The 21,855-nt window shown below is 36.2% G+C and overlaps 1 protein-coding gene across 1 annotated transcript; it reads right to left on the reverse strand.

The window, feature by feature from the left end:
- Positions 1–2,287: 2,287 nt before the first annotated feature.
- Positions 2,288–4,336, reverse strand: LOC121389858. Its single transcript, XM_041521506.1, has one exon. It carries the CDS (start codon positions 4,334–4,336, stop codon positions 2,288–2,290), a length of 2,049 nt encoding a protein of 682 aa, XP_041377440.1.
- Between the last annotated feature and the right edge of the window lie 17,519 nt (positions 4,337–21,855).

A 21,855-nucleotide genomic window follows, 5' to 3' on the forward strand; every position in this document is an offset into this window, starting at 1 on the left:
ACCCCAGCACAAAAATACATATCTGCTATTGGGCGTCACAAATCGTAAGTATATGAACACATTATTTATATATACACTTTATGTAAAACCACAGTGTAAGGAGCTGTGGGGTAGAAGTATAATACAATATATAAAATCAAGTTAAGCATATCTTAAAATTTTGTACAGAAGTCAAAATGTTTAAAAAAAAAACTAACTTTATAATTAACATTGGATAAAATTTAAACGATTTTAAAACATTTCTGTTGCCAAATATATCATTTTCTTGTCGGCCTGAGATGATTACACTCCACCAAAATGCGGCGCACAGTCCAGTGTACACCGACAGTGTTCACACTTAGGAGGAGGGTCTTTTAAAGAAATTTAAAAATGAATGGTTCAAAAACGTATGGCTGATGCGAGCACGGCATAGGGCTACTTCATCCTTCCTGCAGCGCCTGTAGGATGACTGCCACTCTCTCAGGACGACTGCCTTGACAGAATGAAGCTTATTCACAATCGCACCGTCCCCAATGCGTCAGACATATGGTTAAGGACCACACAGATTTTTGAGAGAAAACCCACTATCGCCACTTCATGGACTACTCTTTCCGATTAGTAGCAAGGGATCTTTTATTTGTGCTTCCCACAGGCAGGATAGCACAAACCATGGCCTTTGTTGAATCGGTTATGGATAAACTGGTCGGTGCAAGTGGTTTACACCTACCCATTGAGCCTTGCGGAGCACTCACAATTGTTAAAATGGCATGGTGTTCTTACCTAATTGGATTTCTTTTTTTTCTTTTTTTAATGGAACTGAAGAACGTCTCTGGTGGCTATACAACAGGTGAATGATGGCATCACAGTTGATTGATGGCATCACGGGTGGTTGATGGTATCACAGGTGATTGATGGTATCACAGTTGATTGATGGTATGACAGGTAGTTTCTGTCACTGTTTGCTATCACATTATTATTAGTAGTAGTAGTAGTAGTAAACGACTGAAGATGGGGATACTGACAACGGGGAAGACGCTGAGAATAAAAGACATAACATAAAAACAGTCAAATAATTTACAACGGATTGTAGCCGTAAGGTTTAGATTCGATGCCATCGTCTAAAAGGTATCCCTTATCATCTAATGGTGTCAGTGCAATTTTCTTTATTTTGATGGTATATAGTTCATTATGAAAAGATCTAATCTGATGATAAGAGGCCATGGTTTGTTTATGTTTTAAAAGACAATCTTTGAACATCTCGTGACGAAGATGCTTACGAATAAATGTTTTCTGAATGCCCTTTGCTCTCAGTTCTTCCTTCGTTACACCTTCAGTTTTGTCCACTATATATGAATAATTTTTTGCTCGCAGCCCTACAAATTCCCTGATGATTTGTCCCCCCGCTTCGTCCTTCATGACACCGATAGCTTTGTGTCTGACTGTAGAATGGAGCGGGTGGTCTTTTGGATAGTTGGACGTGTCAAAAAGAGATAGATTTGCGTGCATGAAATCATAAGGGTCTCTCAATGGTCTACCCACGGGAGCCGAAATTTGATATAATAAACTATCAGTGTCAGTCATGAGTACTTTTAAACATTTTCCATATTCTTTTAGCATGATATTGTAATGAAAATCGTATAAAATACGTTTGGCGTGTTCCAAAATGGTGAAGCCAACGGACACGGGTTGATTTAGTGTGACTGACACTTTTTCCATGCTGACGGCGACCAAATGTTCCGAAAAGATATTAACAGATTTGAAATTAGGTTTTGCCGTGTACCATCGCAATTTTTTTTGGTCTGTGATTAGTTCTACCTGTTGATAATTTCTGACATTTTGCAATTGTTTACCATAGACCGAATTGGATAATAATTTAAACAGATCTTTTGAAAATTCGTCCGTGGCTTCTTTGCGTTTTTGGGTATTAAAATCAATGTATGGTTTCATCCATGGATCTTGAATGAATGTTAATACTTTGTGGATTTTGACGAGTTTCAGGCCCAATTGCAGGTAGAACTGTAAAGTGAAAAAATGAATGATATAGTGACTCTTATCTTTTAACGTCGAAAACAGTTTGGTTCCCGTAGATTTTTCGATTTTGTTCCCCATTTCTTTAAGAAGGTCTTTGTGGTAGGGGGAGAACTGGTCGTAGGGGATGCTCTCTTTGGTGGGCCCAACGGGCAAGGTTTGATGAATGCGATGCAATTCTCGGGGATATTCTAAATCGCAGTCTAGAATATACCCCACGTCTCCCTCGAGATCAAGGTGGAGCCAACCGATGTTATTTACATCTTCTTGTGGCATCCATTCAAATTCCCCTAGAGGAAGTGGTAACGACATGGCCGCCCCATTCAAATTCCCCTAGAGGAAGTGGTAACGACATGGCCGCCCCATACAAATTGTTAACATCAAAATAAAGTAAGGTCGACTCGGTTTGGGTGGGGTCAAAATCGGCCATGTGTCTGTTATTGGATTGTGCATATCTGTGATTGATGGATGCCACTCTCCCTCGAATACCCTGTTCGATAAAATTGTACATGTCGGGGTCCGTGAACAGATCTAAACTCACTTCCGTCATTTTCAAACATGCATCCATGGCCATCCCCGGGAGTGTGTAATAATGGAGGGGATCTAATTTGTAATATTGCAAACACATGTCACGGAACGCTTCCATGACGTCCGTTAAAATCAATGTGTCTACGGAGACGTAAAGCTCCATGAACTCTCGGACAGACTGACAATGAAACGTGTCCCATATCCCACGTTCAAACAGATATTCTTCTTCGGTCACGGTCTCTTCTGTCAGAAAGGAATAAAACCCATCCCGACTGGGGAAGACAGTTTCTTCTGGTTTTTCAAAACTGTCCACATATTCATAAAAATAGAGAAGTTTCCGGGTGAGCAAGTCCACGTGATCGGGAAAGTGACCACGAAGATACTTGAATTGATCTCGGCCTCTACTTCTCAAATTGTTGGCCAATGTTTGCAAGCTGGTATTTAAAAACTTATAACTGTCTAAAAACCGGAGGCCATCAATTTCAAACATGAGAAAGTGTTCCGAATTATGGGGAATACATTTAAGTTTGCTTCCAGAAAACAATTCTGCCGCTTGCAAAATCAAGTGGTTGTCGTACCGAGATGCATTGTGACAAACCACAGGGACAAATTTACACTCTTTATAATTAACATTGCAATAGGAATGACACACTCCCCGAAATTCACCCGTCAGGTGGTCGTGGTCTATATGTCGGTCATGTTCTATTTCGTCCCCGCACAAATAACACACAGTCGTGCATTCGATGAGTTGTTTATCCCACTGCGTTAAACGCACAGGGACCGGGTCTTCCAAGATCTCCTTAATCTCCTCATAATCTGCCAAAATGCTTTCCATAAAATGGTGGGCAGCATGTTCCCCACTGAACTTCTTTAAATCAAAAGAGTGGATACTAGGTTCCCGACAGACAATTTGATAAGAGTAGCCACATGGGACGTGATGTTGAATGCGTTGAGTGTGGTGACCATCAGGATTGTCTTCCTCTAAAGGTGACAAGATGCATTCAAAGTCGCTGAAAATCACGAAGGGAACTCTGACCGTTTTAGACATGTGACCTAAGCCAAATTGTTTCGTCGTCTTGTCTGGTTCGGGCATTGTAGTTTTTTGAGCTTTGTGATAGCAGTATGATTTGTGATTCAAAAGGCAATCTTCCGAACTGAATGTCCAAAGACATTTGCGACAGATGTATTTATTGTTGTGGTTATTGGATTGCCTCACCAATGCAGCCAATGAGGTGATCAAGACGTAATGCGACGTATCTTCTGTATTTATAAATAAAAGGTCGATGTGACGCTTTGGGTAAACGTGTGACACATTGTCACTGATTTTTAGGGGAAAGATTAAATTTTCTTCGTCTTCTTTTTTTTCTTTTTGACTATAGCCATACACGTTAATACTAAGATCATTTGCCTTTTCGAAATTACCCACATTTTTTAAAGCCATGGGGAATTTAAATCCTTCTACGTGCAATTCAGATATGTGTTGAATGTAATCATCTGGGAGATCCTTATGAGATGTAGATGAGGGGTGTAAATGAGCCAAAATGGCATAGATGAAACATTTGTCATCATCTAAATTCCTAATGTTGAGAAGACTTCTCTTTTTCCGTAATTCGGAGGGCAAAGGAAGATAAGAACTACCGCGGAACGGTTGAAACTGTGTTACTGTCAATTTAACATTCATGACCTCTTCAAAATCCAAACTGGATGAATCTCCTTCAAAATTATCCATATCAGTCATAATTTTTTGAAAAGCTTCGATATACATCATATTCAAATCGTCAGCTGTAGTAGCTGGGGTCATTTTAGTCCTAAAATACGGTTCGGTGTAGATCTTTTCACCATTGGGTGTTACTTTGCTAAATTTAAATTGGGTACATATGCCCCATTTGATGGAATGTTTTAATTCTGTTTCTGTTTGTAAATGTTGAACGATCTCAGGTTGAATTATTAGTAAGTAAAATATAGGATCAGCTCCCTCTTGACCACTAGGAACAAAATCAAACTCTCGCACCTGCCCGTTAATGGCTTGACGAGAGCACCCATTCGGTTGTCTGTTGGACCTCTTTGGTTTTGGTTCTACCCCACCCCCTCCTTGCTGCGCGGGACGTTTCAGATGTTTATGTTTTGTATGTGTCGTGAGAGCTTTGACAGATGGAAATTGTTTTTCACAAGCGCGACATGTAAAAGATTGATTGGAAGAGGTGGACGCTTGAATATCAGAGGCTTTGCATGCAGAAATATGTTTTCTGTAGCGGTCAAAGGATGATAGGACCAGGCTACATGTCTGACACGTCAAACTATCACTATCGTTTAAATGATACGTTTTCATGTGTCTCTGTAAATTATCCTGACGATTAAACGTTTTCAAACATTGCTCACACAAAAAAAACACTTTTTTACAGGTCCACAATTTGCTTGATGTCTTATTAATGATCGTTTTGAACCATATGTTTTGCGACAAAACTGACAGGTGTAGACAGGGGTGGTAAAAGAATTTTGAGACATGATTCCAAACTTTTCTTCTTATTTAGTCAAATAAAAACTTTATGTGATAGCAAACAAGAATATGGTAATGCTGAAATCAATAACAAAGAGTAACATTATTCTTAGTAATCAAAATAAAACATGTACTGACTCAAACCAACATTGTCCATGATGATAATAAAGCAGAGGTCATTGACTTGGTAAATATTTTACTTTCGATTACAAATTTGTGTATATTATTTGGATATAGGGTGATCAAATTATCAAAACATGTTATATAACAAAAAATACTCATTCTACTCTTAAAATTATTCATATTCCCTATTTCATCTTCTAACAAAACAATGTGTTATTGTACTGTAAAATTATGTTACTCATACATAAAATATTATTCATTATTAACTTATTATTCACAAATGACTTACCAAATCTACAATAACCAGGTATGTAGAGGGTTTTTGTTCCGTACGATCTTGTCAGCTGCGGTGTTCCAACGATAATAAACACTGCCTTCTTCTTCTGAACGCTTGATCAATACACCCGTTTGTAGCTGACCAACTTTTTTTTTTTTAAATATAAAATCGTGCATATATAATACATTAAACAAAATGTTTACTTATGGTCAAGGTACACGAGTCCACACCTTATCTTGACCACTTGAGCCATTTTTAAAATGGACAAATGTAACTTGGTTAAGCTTGTTGACTGAACACTTTAAAACTTCTATCATTTCGGCTAGTTCACCTCGATTCCACATCTCAGATTATTTACTATTACTTAGTACTAGTAATGGGATTGACCGTTTTAGTTTCTATTTAAGAACATTAGGCATATCATATTCAACCTGCCTCGATGGCGCAGTGGTTACACCATCGGCTCACAGGCTGGCATATACTTGGTTCGCACCCCGGTACCGGCTCCTACCCATAGCGAGTTTTTAATGACTCAGTGGGTAGGTGTAAGACCACTAAAACCCTCTTTCTTCTTTAACACTTCTACTAATTCACTTTCCTATCTGGGAACGATATGAATAGCATTGGTCATAACTAGCGCCCCGGACAGGCGTGCGCTATAACAGCTTGCTCTGATTGTGCATATTAAGAACTATCTTTTTACCTTTACCACATTCAGAAGACGAGTCTATTATGTATATATGAACACGTGGGGTGTCATCAGGCGAGTCTAACACGAACGAGTTTGTTAATTTCTAATTTAAACGTTTTCAGTGGACAAATATAAATACGGTTAAGCTTATTGTTTGTACACTTTAAAACTTCTATCAATTTGGTTTCTTCACCCAATTCCATACCTTATCTTGACCACTTGGTCCGTTTCTTTCTTCAATGATGGGCAAATACACATATGATAAGCAGCATAACTATTTCAAAATCACATTTCGTAGGATCTAAATATATATATATATATATATATATATATATACATATATATATATATATATATATATATATATATATATATATATATATATATATATATAACATATATGTATATACTCCCAAATAAAAAACACATTATTTCTCCGTTCATCACAACTTTCAATAGCGGTTACTGTTTCCAAAATATCAATTAACCTATTTACACGCGCCCGTCAAAAATGACATTTTGAACACGCCCACCTTTCCATCACGTGACGTCACAGTCACGCCCATCTGTCCATCGTAGTATTTCTCCGTTCATCACAACTTTCAATAGGGGTTATTGTTTCCAAACTATCAATTAACCTATTTACACACGCCCGTCAATAATGACATTTTGAACACGCCCACCTTTCCATCACTTGACTTCACGCCCATCTGTCCATCGTGTGACATCATTCACAAAAAAAACAAAAACATTATTTCTCCGTTCATCACAACTTTCAATAGCGTTTATTGTTTCCAAATATCAATTAACCTATTTACACACGGCCACGCCCCCTGCCAATCCCAGGCCACGCCCACAGCACCTCATTCCGGACCACCTGGCCATCTTAGGCCACGCCCCTTGTCAATCCCAGGCCACGCCCACAGCACCTCAGTTCGGAGGTGCGGATACATCCTACTTTCCCTCTACTGTGCTAGTGTCTGGTCGTCATCAAGATACTGATAGTATTCGCAATGACAGTGAATTTCAGATGAGTTTATACTGATACAAATTGAACTGGTTGAAAATGATTATTTAACTAAGGCTCGAACATTGACTAGAAGCTAGTTGGCTGAGACTGGCTTACCATGGACATTAGAATTTAGTTTTTTTGGCAGTTTAATTTAAGGTTGGGGTAGTGATGTGTTTGGAGTGATATCGTCATTTTGTATATTCATATTTTGTATATATATTTGTTAAAATGTTTTGTTGTTTGACTTGTTTCTTGGACAATATGTCTTACTGATAGTCAATCTCTCATCCATCTGTGACAATATTGGTGACCATCATATATTTACATGGCCCATTTATTTAAATCTGAATTTCGATAGCACCAGTGCCCTTCTTGGCTCCTAAAACTATAGGGTAGATACAATAATTGTTGTTTATCTATCAATTTATAAGCAAGCTATAGCCAATTCCCTGATATGGCCACCATTTTGGTCGCCATCTTTGATTTTTCTTCAAGGGTGCCCGGGTGGCACCCGGTAGATTATTGATGTGCACCAAATTGTGCACACTTCGATCCCAAATTGGCATTTGGCTACTGGTCTATATGTTCCATTGACAAACATGATTTTCTTCTGACTAAGCACCTTGGGTTTGCATCTTTCTAATGTCATGATACCAACTTGTAGGTTATGTAAATACCTTCTGAGTTTCCCATAACAATTGCATTCTATTTAATCACATAAAATATTTATTATAATCAATTAATGCTTGTCCTAAACTATAGTCAAACAGTTAAAACAAGTAAAAATGTTAATTAGAATTGAAGATATGTGTAAAGAAATGTATTTTGAAATTTTATGGTGGCCATTTTGAAAACAAATGGTGCCATTCCCCCTTAAAAGTAAAATTTCATTGAGGTCCACATCAAATTTTATTTAGTACCTATCATAGCATCTTTTATCAAATGTGAACGATCCATGCGCTGAATATCAAGGGCAAGTATCAAATTGTACCCAAATCAGCTCAATGGCAGAACATCCCTTTGTCATTCAGATCTGCCTAACCAGCCTCTACTATAGGGACGAGATAGTACACCTCTTCATTCAACCTGTTCTGCATGCTCCAGGTACAACTAAACTTGCAGGACAACAATGCTCGAGCCAGGAGATCCCTAGGATGGACTACGTCATCCGCTATCCTGATTTGGCACTCATGGAGCATGAAAACTATCACCCCTGTCTGTTGATGTGAAGCAACTCACCTGCAGTAGGAGTTGCAAATCATCCCCAAACAAATTCCTAGGAACATAATAAGCTTTCCATGTTGCAGCGCTGAATCAAATGTGTTGTAGCTAATGTTGGCCATACCACCATTGACTTTGCTGCCAAAAGCGGGGTGTGGTCATTTTAGAGTAAGTGTAACTATTCTTGTTGCTTGAAATCAAATAGTCCCATGTAAATTTGTCTTATATGATTGACATTACCAGTGGATTGTGTGGGGTTTTAAAAATGTTTAATGAAGTGTTCAATTGGCCCTTAACTGCTTGTGACTAGTATATGTCATAAGTAGTTCACCAGTAATGGTTTTAATCTCCATTAACACAGTTTATACAGCATGTATAAGACTAAAGGCATTACATATAAATACCTTATTATTTACTGTCATTTTGACAAATCTTTGTTTCTGAATTATGTTTTAAAGTAATCTCAAGTTTTATCTCCACCCACTAATGAAAATATTCATCTACTGATGATATACACCCTTACGTGTATAAAAAAGAAAAGTTAGATAATAGTTGAAATATTACATTCATTTTTTTTTAAATGTCCCTACCATCGATGATAGTAAACATACAGTAAGGTTATTCACATATATATATATTTTTTTAAATTATAATAATAAAATAATAATAATAATAATAATAATTTCTTATAATATGGAAATTTACCCTGATCATTTAAATAATGGATTAATCCATCATATGCTTATTTAGTTGTTAGTGTCTACATAAGAAGGTGTTTACTTAGCTGAAATATATATTAGCTAACAAATAAGTAAATTAATATACCATATTTTGGGAAAAGTACCCTCGGTGGATGATCTTGTATCCCTGGTAGTTAGGTACTATAAAATCCACCCTTTTGAAACCTTAAGTGTCTCAATTTCCTAGAACTATCCCTAGCACTGATAGCAAACATACAGTAAGGTTATTCACATATATTTAAAAAAAAAATAATAATAATAATAATAATAATGATAATAATAATAATAATAATAATAATAATAATTTTTTATAATTTAGAAATCTACCCTGATCATTTAGATAATGCATTAATGCATCATATACATATTTAATTGTTAGTGTTTATATAAGAAGGTGTTTACTTAGCTGAAATATATATTAGCTAACAAATAAGTAAATTAATATACCATATTTTGGGATAAGTACCTTCGGTAGATGATCTTGTACCCTCGGTAGTTAGGTACTGTAAAATCCACCCTATTGAAATCTTAAGTGTCTCATTTTTCTAGAACTATTCCTAGCACTAATAGTAAACATAAAGTACGGTTATTCACAAATATTAAAATATAATAATAATAAAAATAGAACAAAAAATTCTTATAAGTTTTTTGGGGGTTTAATTTAAGGTTGGGGTAGTGATGTGTTTGGAGTGAAATCGTCATTTTGTATATTTATATGGTGTATATAAATTTGTTGAAATATTTTGTTGTTTGACTTGTTTCTTGGACAATATGTCTTACTGACAGTCAATCTCTCGTCCATCTGTGACACATACCACGGCCTTTGTTACACCAGTTGTGGAGCACTGGCTGGAACGAGAAATAGCCCAATGGGTCCACCGATGGGGATTGATCCCAGACCGCCCTCGCATCAAGCGAATGCTTAATCCACTGGGCTATGTCCCGCCCCACTTTTACAAAAATAGAAAATGAAAATTACAAATAACAAATTGTAAATATACCCTGATCATTTAGATAATGGATTAATCCATCATATTCATATTTAATTTTCAGTGTCTGCATAAGAAGGCATTTATTTAGCTGAAATTGACATTGCATATAAAATGAAAAATCTACCCTGATAAAATTATATCTGAAGTTTATAATTTTTTCAAAAACTACCCCCAGTATATATAGTATATGTGCAGCTTTGGTGCAATATAAAGCCCTGACATTAGCCAAATAGCATTCTGTATATAATCTTCAGACTTTTTTCCGGCACTTGCACCATGTGTTACCAATGACAATTCCATTGTAGCCAAATAAGGTGAGTCACTAGGGTTCCAGAAACAGAAAAGATAAAGATAACCAGATAACCAGACAACAAGACAACCAGATAAATACAAGTAAGCCTATTAACTAGATAATATGTATCTTACCAATGTTGGCAATGAAGTGATAAGTAAGACTATCAGTATCCAAAAATTCGGGGGCGTGAATCAAACAAAACCAAACCAATACAACTTCTGAGATGAAACCCGGTGTACATGTATACAATTGTTGATCAATCAATCAACCAACCAATCTCTCGACACAATGAATTGTTGACGGGAACTAGAATTACCATATATGCACCATGCTTTTAATCAAAACATACACTATAAGGGTAAATTAACACCCTTCAAATTAGATAGGTAGGCTAGTATAACTCCCCCCTCTACCCTTGTATTTAATTATAATCCAAGGATAGGGGGGGTGGGGGGTGGCTCTTGAAATACCGTTGGATCACTAGAATAGGGACTTAGGACAGTAGGAACAACCTCAACATCAATAGGGCTCACATACAGATAGCACGCACGCCGCATCAGTACATAGGGTGCATTGACTAATAACAATGCACCCGCCTCCATTTAATGGCCCAGCACGTACTCTAATAAGGAGCTGGACAAAAGAATACCAGCTCCGAGTACACACCTGCACTGCACCCAGGGGAAGCTGGACAAAAGAATACCAGCCTACCCTACCCAATCCCAAAAACTGCTGCTGGTCTACTCGGTACTTGGTGACACAAAAGGAGGAAACAACAACGGCCACAACAACAACTGGATCATCTCGACAAAACCCCCGGAACAGCTGCCTTGCCTGCCAGTGTCTACACAATTGCACGAATCTCCCCTGGGTTGTCATGACACGACCAAAAGCGGGCAACCTAGGGAGACACCACAGCAAACACCGAGGTCTAATTAACGAGCTACTCTTGACTCGCTAATATCAAAACTTATACTAGCTCCGTTTTCGGCTGACCGTTCAAAATTCGCGCCAAAACTCTCATCAAAACTGCGCACCTTTTCTCTTTGGCATATTAACTGCTCCGTTCAAAATTCCATAGCACCACCACCACCCACCCCCGCCTGTTACCGATCTTGATCGGACTGCTGGTGCTCCCTTGCACCTGCCAGTGCAGGCGATCCCTCCTCTCCCTTCCCCACCTTTTCTGTCACGGCCGGCCTCTATGCCCATGACAGGCGTGCGCTACAACAGCTTGTTCTGAACGTGCACGTAAAACCCTATGACCTGACCAAATAGCATGTAATATAATATACCACATTGTTAGGTCAGTTGTTGGGTCATTTTACCCCATTCCCTCATCTTACCTGTAGGTGGTAGATAATGAATTAACCCACGATTATATATTAATTTTTACATATTATACTGTATATATATTCATGTTTACATATCTGATACAGGCGTTAAAAAAACAAAACTGCGATATATTATATTATTTAACGGGGAATAAATATTTGGCCGTTTGTATATAAATAACATATTTTATCTATTACTATTAATATTTATTTTAGGATTCTATTTATTTTATTATAGGATATTCTTAATCTGCGTTGAGAATATCATATTGGTGCATTAGACAAAGCCTTTCAGGGTTGTTTCTCGCCATACTGGCTAGGGACGAGCCATTGGTTGGTTCTATCCAATGGTTATGTGTATTTGGTGTCACGTGATTGTGAGTCAGGGCCCGTGCAGCGCCTAGTGCAGACAGTCAGAGTACACGTTACATACTTACACAGGGTACAACGACTTGCCTTTTCCTTATATATATATATATATATATATATATATATATATATATATATATATATATATATATGTCGAGGTTGTTAATTATCGTTTGAAATTATTTTTACAAAACCACGCGTATGGTGTGATAGAGCGTCACCATTTGAATAAACCATCGAACCCTTCCCAGCCTTGTTGTGTTTGTTTTGGGGAAACGAATACTTTCGAGTAGGCTACATTATCACGTATTATTAATACTGTGTCACGTTTACTAACGATTAACAATGCAGCGTTGTTTGTAGTCCGATACATCTGTTATAAACTCAGTTGACGACAGGTGTATCGGACTACGTAGGTACATCAAAACATCGAAGTACAGATAAAAAACAACAACAACAAACAAACATTGAAAAACGCTTTATTACTTAATATTTTATTAAATGCTCGTTACAATAACACAGATCTATATTTGGAATAATTTACCAATATAGTAGGGAATTAAGCCTACTCGTTCATATTTATGTTTATTTCCCGCGGAAACACTAGACTCCTTTGTGAGATGGGGCGTGGCTTACGAAAAAGGGCGTAGCTTAAAATCGCATTTCGCGAGATGTTACAACCTGCTTGCTACGATTAAGTATTTCCGGTCATTAAAGCTTAAAATTAATTCTTTTACGTCATTTTCCACAAAATATTTTATAAAATAGTACATTTTAATTCATTTTTAAAAAATATTTATGGAGTCTCGGTGGTGTCTTGGGGTATCTTGGGGTGTCTTGGCTGTAAATAGTGAGACCGGAAACTACCCGAGAAGTATCTGGAATGATGGTTGATGATTGCAATATATTTTGTATGTTTGGCCAGGTTTGTTCATCTTTATCATACAATTACATAGCTTTTTATTATCCAGAAGTACATCGTTTGTTGCCAGGATGACCACAACAGGACTCGATGTTAACACGAGCCATTGCCTTGGCCTAATAGTAATGTGATATATCGTCGATGACCATTCCGATGATTCGTGCTTTAAATTCCGTGAGATTTGTTTTATGTCGTGCAGTTAACCCAGTCATCATAATTTTTTTGTCGTCTGCTTATCGTTCTTTTGTAAACGGATTTTTATTTTGCTTTATAATAGTGTAAAAGTGTGTACATATAAAAGTATCAATAAAAAACAGTTATAATTGTTCTCAAGCACATTCCCTTCAGAACATGTCGCTGGTTTTCAACTTTCACTTTCAGCTGAAGGCCTAGAAATAATTTTGGAAAAATATCCGCCCGGTCCCCCCCTCCCTAACCCTAATCCTAACCTTAACCCCAACCCTAACCCTAACCCCTAAACCCTAACCCCTAAACCCTAAACCCTAACCCCTAACTAAAAATAATAATGGAGGGGACAGGGCGGATATTATACCATAATTTTTTGGTCATAAATGAAAATGTGCCAGTAACCAAATGTTCAAATAATGTTAAGTACTTACTGCTGTCCTGTATTAATCATGTACTGTTACATATACTGGTACGTAAAAGTTTATATGATGCAATGAATCTCCTCTAAACAGTAGCCTAAACCTAGTTCACCAAGGTAAACATCTACGGTCCGTTTTTTTACATTTTGACATTTATTGGACCCGATGTTTACAACTTGAACAGCAAAAACAAGCGTGCAGTTTCCGCCCAGATTTCAGGCGGAATCGATACAACCATGGAATTAATTATTTCGTGGCGAAATATGAGATGTACCAATAAATATAAACACTTACTGTATAAAGAAAACTTCCTGAGTCACGTTTTACGCATAAATAGACAGTTTGTCCAAATAGTAATCCTGCATTAATCCAATTTTCAGTTACGAACAAAATCTCGAATATTCCTGCCGGCCATTGTGAGCATATTTAAAATGTGATTGAAAACGGTTGTTGGAATCGGATTATTTTTATTATTATTCGTCTCGGGTTCACGAGTTTATTCCAAGATATTTAATGGAATATCACGTTTTATAATAATAAATAAATAAACTTAATTAATGAATAATATTGTTTAAAAATCAATTAATTGATAATAAATTAATAATAACAATTAAATTTAACTGAATAAAACTCCTAAAATAACTAATGACCAGTAATTATAGCTAAAAAAAAGAAATGAAATAAAACAAAAAAGAAGAGAAAAAAAGAAGAGAAAAACCTTTGAAACACATGTAAGCAATGGCCTGTAATAATAATATTTAAAAACAATTACTAAAGGAAATAATAATTTTGGAAAAAGTAAATAAATGAAGGCCTTAAAATAAGTAATGACCTGTACTAACAATCATTATTTTTTTAATAATAATAAAAAAGAATAATACACCCCAAAACTTTAATGTGATAATATTATTAACAATGCATATAATGCAACCCACACAAAGCACATATGTAGAAACAAAAATAACAAAATAAATAAATTTAATAATCAATTCCATTCAGTTCCGCAATATTTCTTTTTACTGGGTGTACGTAAAATGCTTGATACGAATAATTCTCGTTCTGCAAAATTTTCATTCCGCATTTTCGATGTGCTAGGATAAAAATAGCTTTCAAATGTTTAAATGTGTCATCTTCAAACATCTAATCCTGGAAAGGTTACCAAAGGTATTGTACTTAATATTTTTGTCTAAAATTTATTAAAATATGTTGTTGTACGTGTTGAGGCTCTTAAATAAAGCACATATGCCTGATTTTATTAAATCGTGATTGCAAATGGAAAATTCGATCCAATGGATAAACGTTACGGCACAGCAATAAACATCACAATAATAAATATCGTGCCGGAGACGTTTATCTTGATGAACTAGCCTAAACCCATAGGCCAAATTGGGCCAATCCAGTTTACAGGGGTTTGGATTGAGGTAAAAGTATTTGTTGTATTCTGTTCACCATTAATTATGCAAAAAGTAATCACACTATAAATACAATCGGTAGAACTTTCCTTTGGCACTGTCACATATAAAGAACATTATAAATACTTATCATAAATACTTAAAATAGAGTTAAGAGTTAGGGTTAGTGACAGTGCCAAAGGAAAGTCCTTCCATACAATCAAATGTGGATAAAATAATGCAATAATTTATAAGCACATGTCTTGGGAGGTGAGGTGTGTTTTCATCATCAAACAAGTTGCAATTTCATTTGAAAATGAAATACAGTCGATATATTTCCACAAATCTAAGCCGAAGAATTAACAACTAAAAATAAAATGCATGATTGTCCGGTCACTGCGAAATGGTCTACGAGATGAAAACGAATTCCAATCTTTCTCAAATTGAATAACTTTATAATAACAAAGCGAGTAGTAAACATACTGACTAATGTATACTTACTTCAAAATAAACTTCCATTTAACTTTGGTTGCTTAAAGGGACATTCCTCAGTTTGTTGCAATGCTATAAAGTTTCCGGCTAATAAAACCTTTTTTAATTGTTAGAATAACAATTTACTTACATTTCCTTGTCCAGAATATTTATATCTGTATATCCAATGTGTTTTTGGTCCCCCAAATGTTCGTAGTAGCTCAATATGCATTTTTGCCAAATATTTTTTCGTACGTATCGATTTATGTTTCCCTAGTACCTAGTCATTTCGTACCATTGCAAAAAGTCATTTCGTACCTTAGTTATTTCGTACCATTGTGAGAAGTCTTTCCATACCATAGTCATTTCATACCAGTATATTAAAAACGAATCGACCATAGCATAAAAGCAGTGTTGTTTTTTTGTTTTTTTTAAATTTACTTTGACAGTTTGAAAATCAGAACACATTATTGTGCAGCATATCGTTATTGATTTACCATAACACCTGTCAACTGTTATTTCCATTTGACCTGACAAGAGCCGTATTTGGCATGTACTACTAACGGCCAACTTCGATGTTTTCTGAAATTGGCTCCAATTGACCAAAGTGTGCTTTTTTTTACATTCATAATTAATAAATATGCTAATAATAATAAATAAATAAATAAATATGAACAATTTTTTTCAGTTACCAGCTGAAAAGGTCAAATATTACTTATTATTACTTATTATCTTATTTAAGAAATAAACAATAACAACCACTGAAAACATTGACTACCCTATCAATTACCAAATCAGCCAATTGCTCATGTTTATTACTTATACACAATGACAATATTTTTTTTGTTTTTGCTGATCAGAAACGCCCTTAAATTAACAACAAATTTGTTTCAGTGTATGGTACGAAATGATAATTTTTTAGGGATAAAATTAAATATTTAATGATTTATAAAGTCAGTTGCAGGTGGAGTTTGCATCTTATATTAGATTGGGTACGATATGACGTATAATTTTGCAATGGTACGAAAGGACCAAATTAGGTACAAAATGACTATGGTACAAAAGAACCAAGCTACGAAATGACTATGGTACGAAAGGACCAAGGTACGAAGTGACTAGCAACCGGCCGAAACGACCAGATACCCATAAAATTGCACCATCACAGTATTATGAGTATAATGCTTGGGTTGGGGCGAGTTGACTAATGGACAAAGTTCCGATCTTTCCAACATCTATAGATCTCTATAGCTATAAGTACAAGTGACCCTAACCCTAAATGCTAGAACGATCAGAAGGCTTGCCAAGCCGAAGGCAATAGAAAAGAGACAAGATCAAAAAGTTGTTGAAGTTGAAAAAAAAGAAGGAAAAAAAGAACATTATTATGAAATCTTGGAATTGTTATCGGCATCATTTCTACTTGTTTTGTTTAAAATGCGTCCATTCGTATCGCTTAGTTTAACGGAATTTTTTTTTGTAATACTACTGACTTGTAGGAAACAAATGGAAAGTCGTTGGTAATCAATGCAAAACGTCAATATTAAAAAAAAAAATAACATTAAAAACGTGCTTTCCATACGGTTCGTCCACAGACGATTGGTCTACTCGATGACTGCATTTTTTTCATACATATTAATAGTTATTTCTTTGACATTGTAATCGTTTCTTAACATTATTTTGTGGTATACTATAACCCAAAAAGTAAAATAGAGTTAGAATTCAACATTAATATCCATTTTTTATTAACTGTTTGTATTCATTATCATGCCCCGGACGATTCATCCACTCGCTCGTACATTATCTCGCATGTCACGATGTGGTAAATAGGTAATGCAAGCCTCCGCGTTGGAAGACTTTATTACCCCCTCACCCCCCCCCATGCCATGTTCTCCTTCAATGGCGTACATTATATCCATTGTACCCTCCCCCGTCACATGTTATCCCCATATGCCTAATAACCTCGAAATAAAATAAAAACTCGTCTTCAATTCCAATATAATTAAATGTACATTAAAAAACAATTCAACAAAACAACAAATGTCATTCAAACAAAGTGTGTTCGTTTTAGACGCGACTTGATTCAACTTTCCGGATCTGGTTTCACGTACTGCGATTTTGTGTTTCCGTTGACTGGTGATCGTATTGAGTCAGTTTTGTCGGAATCGAAGGAAAGGATCGGCGATCTCCCGTAACCCCCCCCCCCCCCCCCCCCCCCCAAAAAAAAAACCTGCACTTACTGAAATGTGCATTTGCTAGATCGGGGAACTTTCTCGGATTGAATCATTGCTAAAACTAGGTTGTAGAATCAAACTTTTTGTTGAACTTTGGAGTAATCATCTATCAACAATCGGAGAAGTTGGGTCATAACACCTACCCACCCCCCTATGAAAATCTCGACGGATTTACACGATTTGGAAAAACGACCCTTAGAGACCCAGAAAAAGCGGAAAATCCGGCATATGCCGGAAAACTTTCACCCATGGAAATGTACTGGGGAAATAAAAACCCAGTGGACGAATAGTCCGGAACTGATTTTTTGTAGTGGACGAATCATCTTGAGTTACTCAGTGGACGAATCGTCCGTGGACAAATTGTCCAGTGGACGAATCGACTGCATCCCAAAAACGTGTACTCGCCGAAGCCATGTTGAATATTGCATTGTGGGAAATTTGTGTTCTCGTCATCACTGCGACCTCTGACCTTCACCTTTCCGCGAGGATTTCAAATAATCGTGTCATGGGGAATCCCGAAAGTATTGTTCTATGTAAGTATTTCAATTTCGCACTTTTCATTGATTTTTTTACACAAATGTATTACAGGTGAGTTTACTAATCCATATTACTGTCTATTTTATTAGCTTTAAAGTCAGGAATGTCCCTTTAATTAATTGACATTTTTTAAAAACGCAACATCAGCTGAAGTGAAGGTACCATAGTGACAACTATTGAACTAACCCGGAGTCTCGTCCAAGGTAATATTCTGCAATAAATGACTGCTAACTGTGGGTCAGTGTGGTTTCAGAGGCACAATTTACATTAAATAAACACAATGGAACTAGATGATTCGTCCCAGTTTTGAAAGATGGGCCTAAACTTTCATGTTAAAGGATGTGTTGGTCGTTGAGCCATTTGCAACTTGTAGGACTTCTTCGGGTCCATTAATAGACATGGGGGGGAAATCTTTCCCAGGGAAAACATGAATGAATTCTAGTAACAGTATAAGCATGTGCATGATATGGTTTAAAAAAAAAAAAAAAAGACTTACATGTAAGTATGCATTTTAAAACATACTGCATCACACTGCTTCAGAAATATTTACTCTTAATGTTAAGTTTGTGATTACTAAAGCTTGGCAAATGACACATTTGTACCGGGTAACGTCCATGACTAGACACTCATTTAGGCTCGTAGAAACGATATCTGGAGTGGTGGGTGGACACAACCTTTGTGGTAGGGAGACAAGTCATATTTTCAATTTTATTGTCCGGGCCTTTTATTTCCAGACATGTTCTAAGGTCTCACTACACAGATCACTTCCGGGTGAGAGTTCATTCATCACGGTCCACTATAGTTCCTAATTGTGACACGTTATGGTTCACATAATCACTTTTAGGAAATGGTGAAGAATTAAAACAATATGTATGTTTAATGGTAAGCCTTCTGGCTGTATTTTGCCTATGTTATTTTGTAATGTTGTGCATCAACCTTTTGGGACATGGGTATATAGTGCAAGAGACAGCCGGAGTGAATCGGTTAATGAACTACCTGTTCGGACCGGTACTACAACCAGATGCGGTCATATACAAAAAACTAAGATGGAAATGTTCTCAATTTTGGAGTGAAAATACTTTTATAATGTATGTTTGCAATGGTGTATGTTGTTAGTGGCAACGAGAACCTGTTCTATTGGCAATCTTCGTTTGAAGTTGGGCAATTTAACATGGGTTTCAATGGCGGATGACATCTGTGTAGTAAGACCTAATAACAAATCAACAAGAAACCACGTAATCGGGATTATCCCGCCTTTTCACAGGTTAGTTTATCGATTATAATTTTGTTTTGTCATACAAAATTATTTTTAAGTAACATATTTCATAAAATTCACTGCAGACATATAGATAGATATAAGTTACACCTAAATAATAAAATAATAATTGTTGACTAATATATTTTTATTCTTAGATTAACCCGTCTAACAGGTTTTCATTTTATCATATTACCGATGATGTAATCAGTAATTAACAAAAATCAGAGAAACACTGACTTTCACATTTGTGGTAAACTACTTCGTTTTAAACTTAAACAAAACAATAAACTTTTTTTTCCTTTTTTTAAATACGAATGGTATCGAATATAATGTTTCAATCAAATAAATTATTTGTCAGCCGAGATGTTCTGAGTGGGGAATTCGGAACTCAATCGCAGCTACAGCTCCAAGGTATTCCAATTTATTTATGAGCTAAGATTATTATGTTATCAAGACCATGTTTATTTAACTCAAACCACGATATTTGTATGACATTTTGCGATGCGACGCTGCTGATTTTGTGTGGTACAACAACTGCTAAATATTATGATACTGCTTTGTAAAAAACAAAAAATTTACTTGTTCAACAGATAACCACTAAGGTACATTATGCTTGTACGAGTAAATTTCCACTTGTCAGGACAAATGAACAAGTGCTTATTTCGAACGCTGGGGTAAGTTTTAAGGTTAGGCTTAGGGTTAGTCTTAGAGACTTTGATATAGAGGGGTATGGGTCGAACTCTTTCCATTGCAGGAAGGTGCCAAAAAGTGTGGGGGAGCACACACACACACACACACATACATATATGTACATGTATAAATATATAAAAACCACTGCTGCTGCTAAAAAGTGGGGGGGGGGGGGGGGGGGGGGGGGGGGGGGAGTTGCATGTGGGAGCAACTAAACTCTTCCCATAACCAACTCTACCCAGTCATTGGTCAACTCACCCCAGCCATTGGTCAACTCACCCCACACTGTTTAGTCAACTTGTGTCATTACCGTTTTATTAATTAAACACACTCTCTCACAGATGGTTGACCTAATTAATGACCCAACAAGGTATTATATGACAATATATACATTTGATTTGTACCTTAAAGTACTTTATTGAACCATCTATATAACCACCATATCACACTTATTATTGATATTTTATAAAAATAATTCAATTATGGGTACAGTCCATAATTATGAGAAAAATAACGGCTATTTGGAGAGCAGAGGTGTGACATATTATTTTGAGTCACGTTATGGGCATTCCCCGAATAACCGCAGTGTCAAAACAATTTACCAAGCTCGTGTAACGAGAGCGCTTGACCGTCCTATGCGACGTAGGGTAAATAGAAAAACAACAATAGATTGCATCTATAGATAAATTTATCGTTAGTCGTATGTGAAAAACTCAACATCTGGATCACGAACACCTCCATTTTCCACCATGTCAAATTCATTATTATGCAAAATATGCCATAACAGCTGACTTGGGATAGGAATTGTTACATTTTTACAGAATACGCTGAACTAAACGATGTTTATTTATATACGATGTGACTATATATATATATATATACGAAGGCTGTGTATATAGCCTCCGCTAACGAGGGCTGGCTATATTCACAGCAAAAATGTATATAGGCGGTAAATAAGTATTTGATTAATCTATATTACCGAACCATCAGGGGAGTACATGAATTTAGCGGATCCTTTTGTGTATGTTTTCCACTGACATGAATAGCGTAATATTGCCCGTACAGTACTAGCAAAGTAAATAATAATAAAAAAAAAAAATATTAAAAATAATACACTATTATTATTATTATTATTATTATTATTACTACCATACTACTACCTTTTTGTGGTGGAGGGGGCAGTGTTTTATCTGGGGGAGTTTTGGCTATAAAAATGCAAGATTAACGTGATATGTGCCAGGCTGAATGTCCCTGCACGTAGAACTGGATTCAACTGGGTTGAGTAATAATTCAATCTGATTAAAATTAGCTCCACTATTACATGTGGATCTAACAGCAGTCCGTTGGAGCTCATGTCCAGTTGACCTTTCATTCGACCAATCAAAACCTTACTTGTAGAATCATGCCAGATTGGTAATAATTAAGACAACCTTTGGACAACAAAACATGCGACAGTACACTATGGGTTTTTTTACGCTATACATTAAACCGAATGACCACTTTGCGAACCAGTCAAAATAATTTAATAATAATAATAAATGGTGAGTTAATGTTCTGAAAGTTTTATTATACTACTCAAAAGAATTTAAGGGTCAGACGATATTTTCGACATTATTTTCTGAATGTCATTTATATTAGCTAGACCATAATGTCACGCATGGTAT

Source organism: Gigantopelta aegis, chromosome 15 (assembly GCF_016097555.1).
Source record: "Gigantopelta aegis isolate Gae_Host chromosome 15, Gae_host_genome, whole genome shotgun sequence".
In the NCBI taxonomy this organism is placed as follows: domain Eukaryota; kingdom Metazoa; phylum Mollusca; class Gastropoda; order Neomphalida; family Peltospiridae; genus Gigantopelta; species Gigantopelta aegis.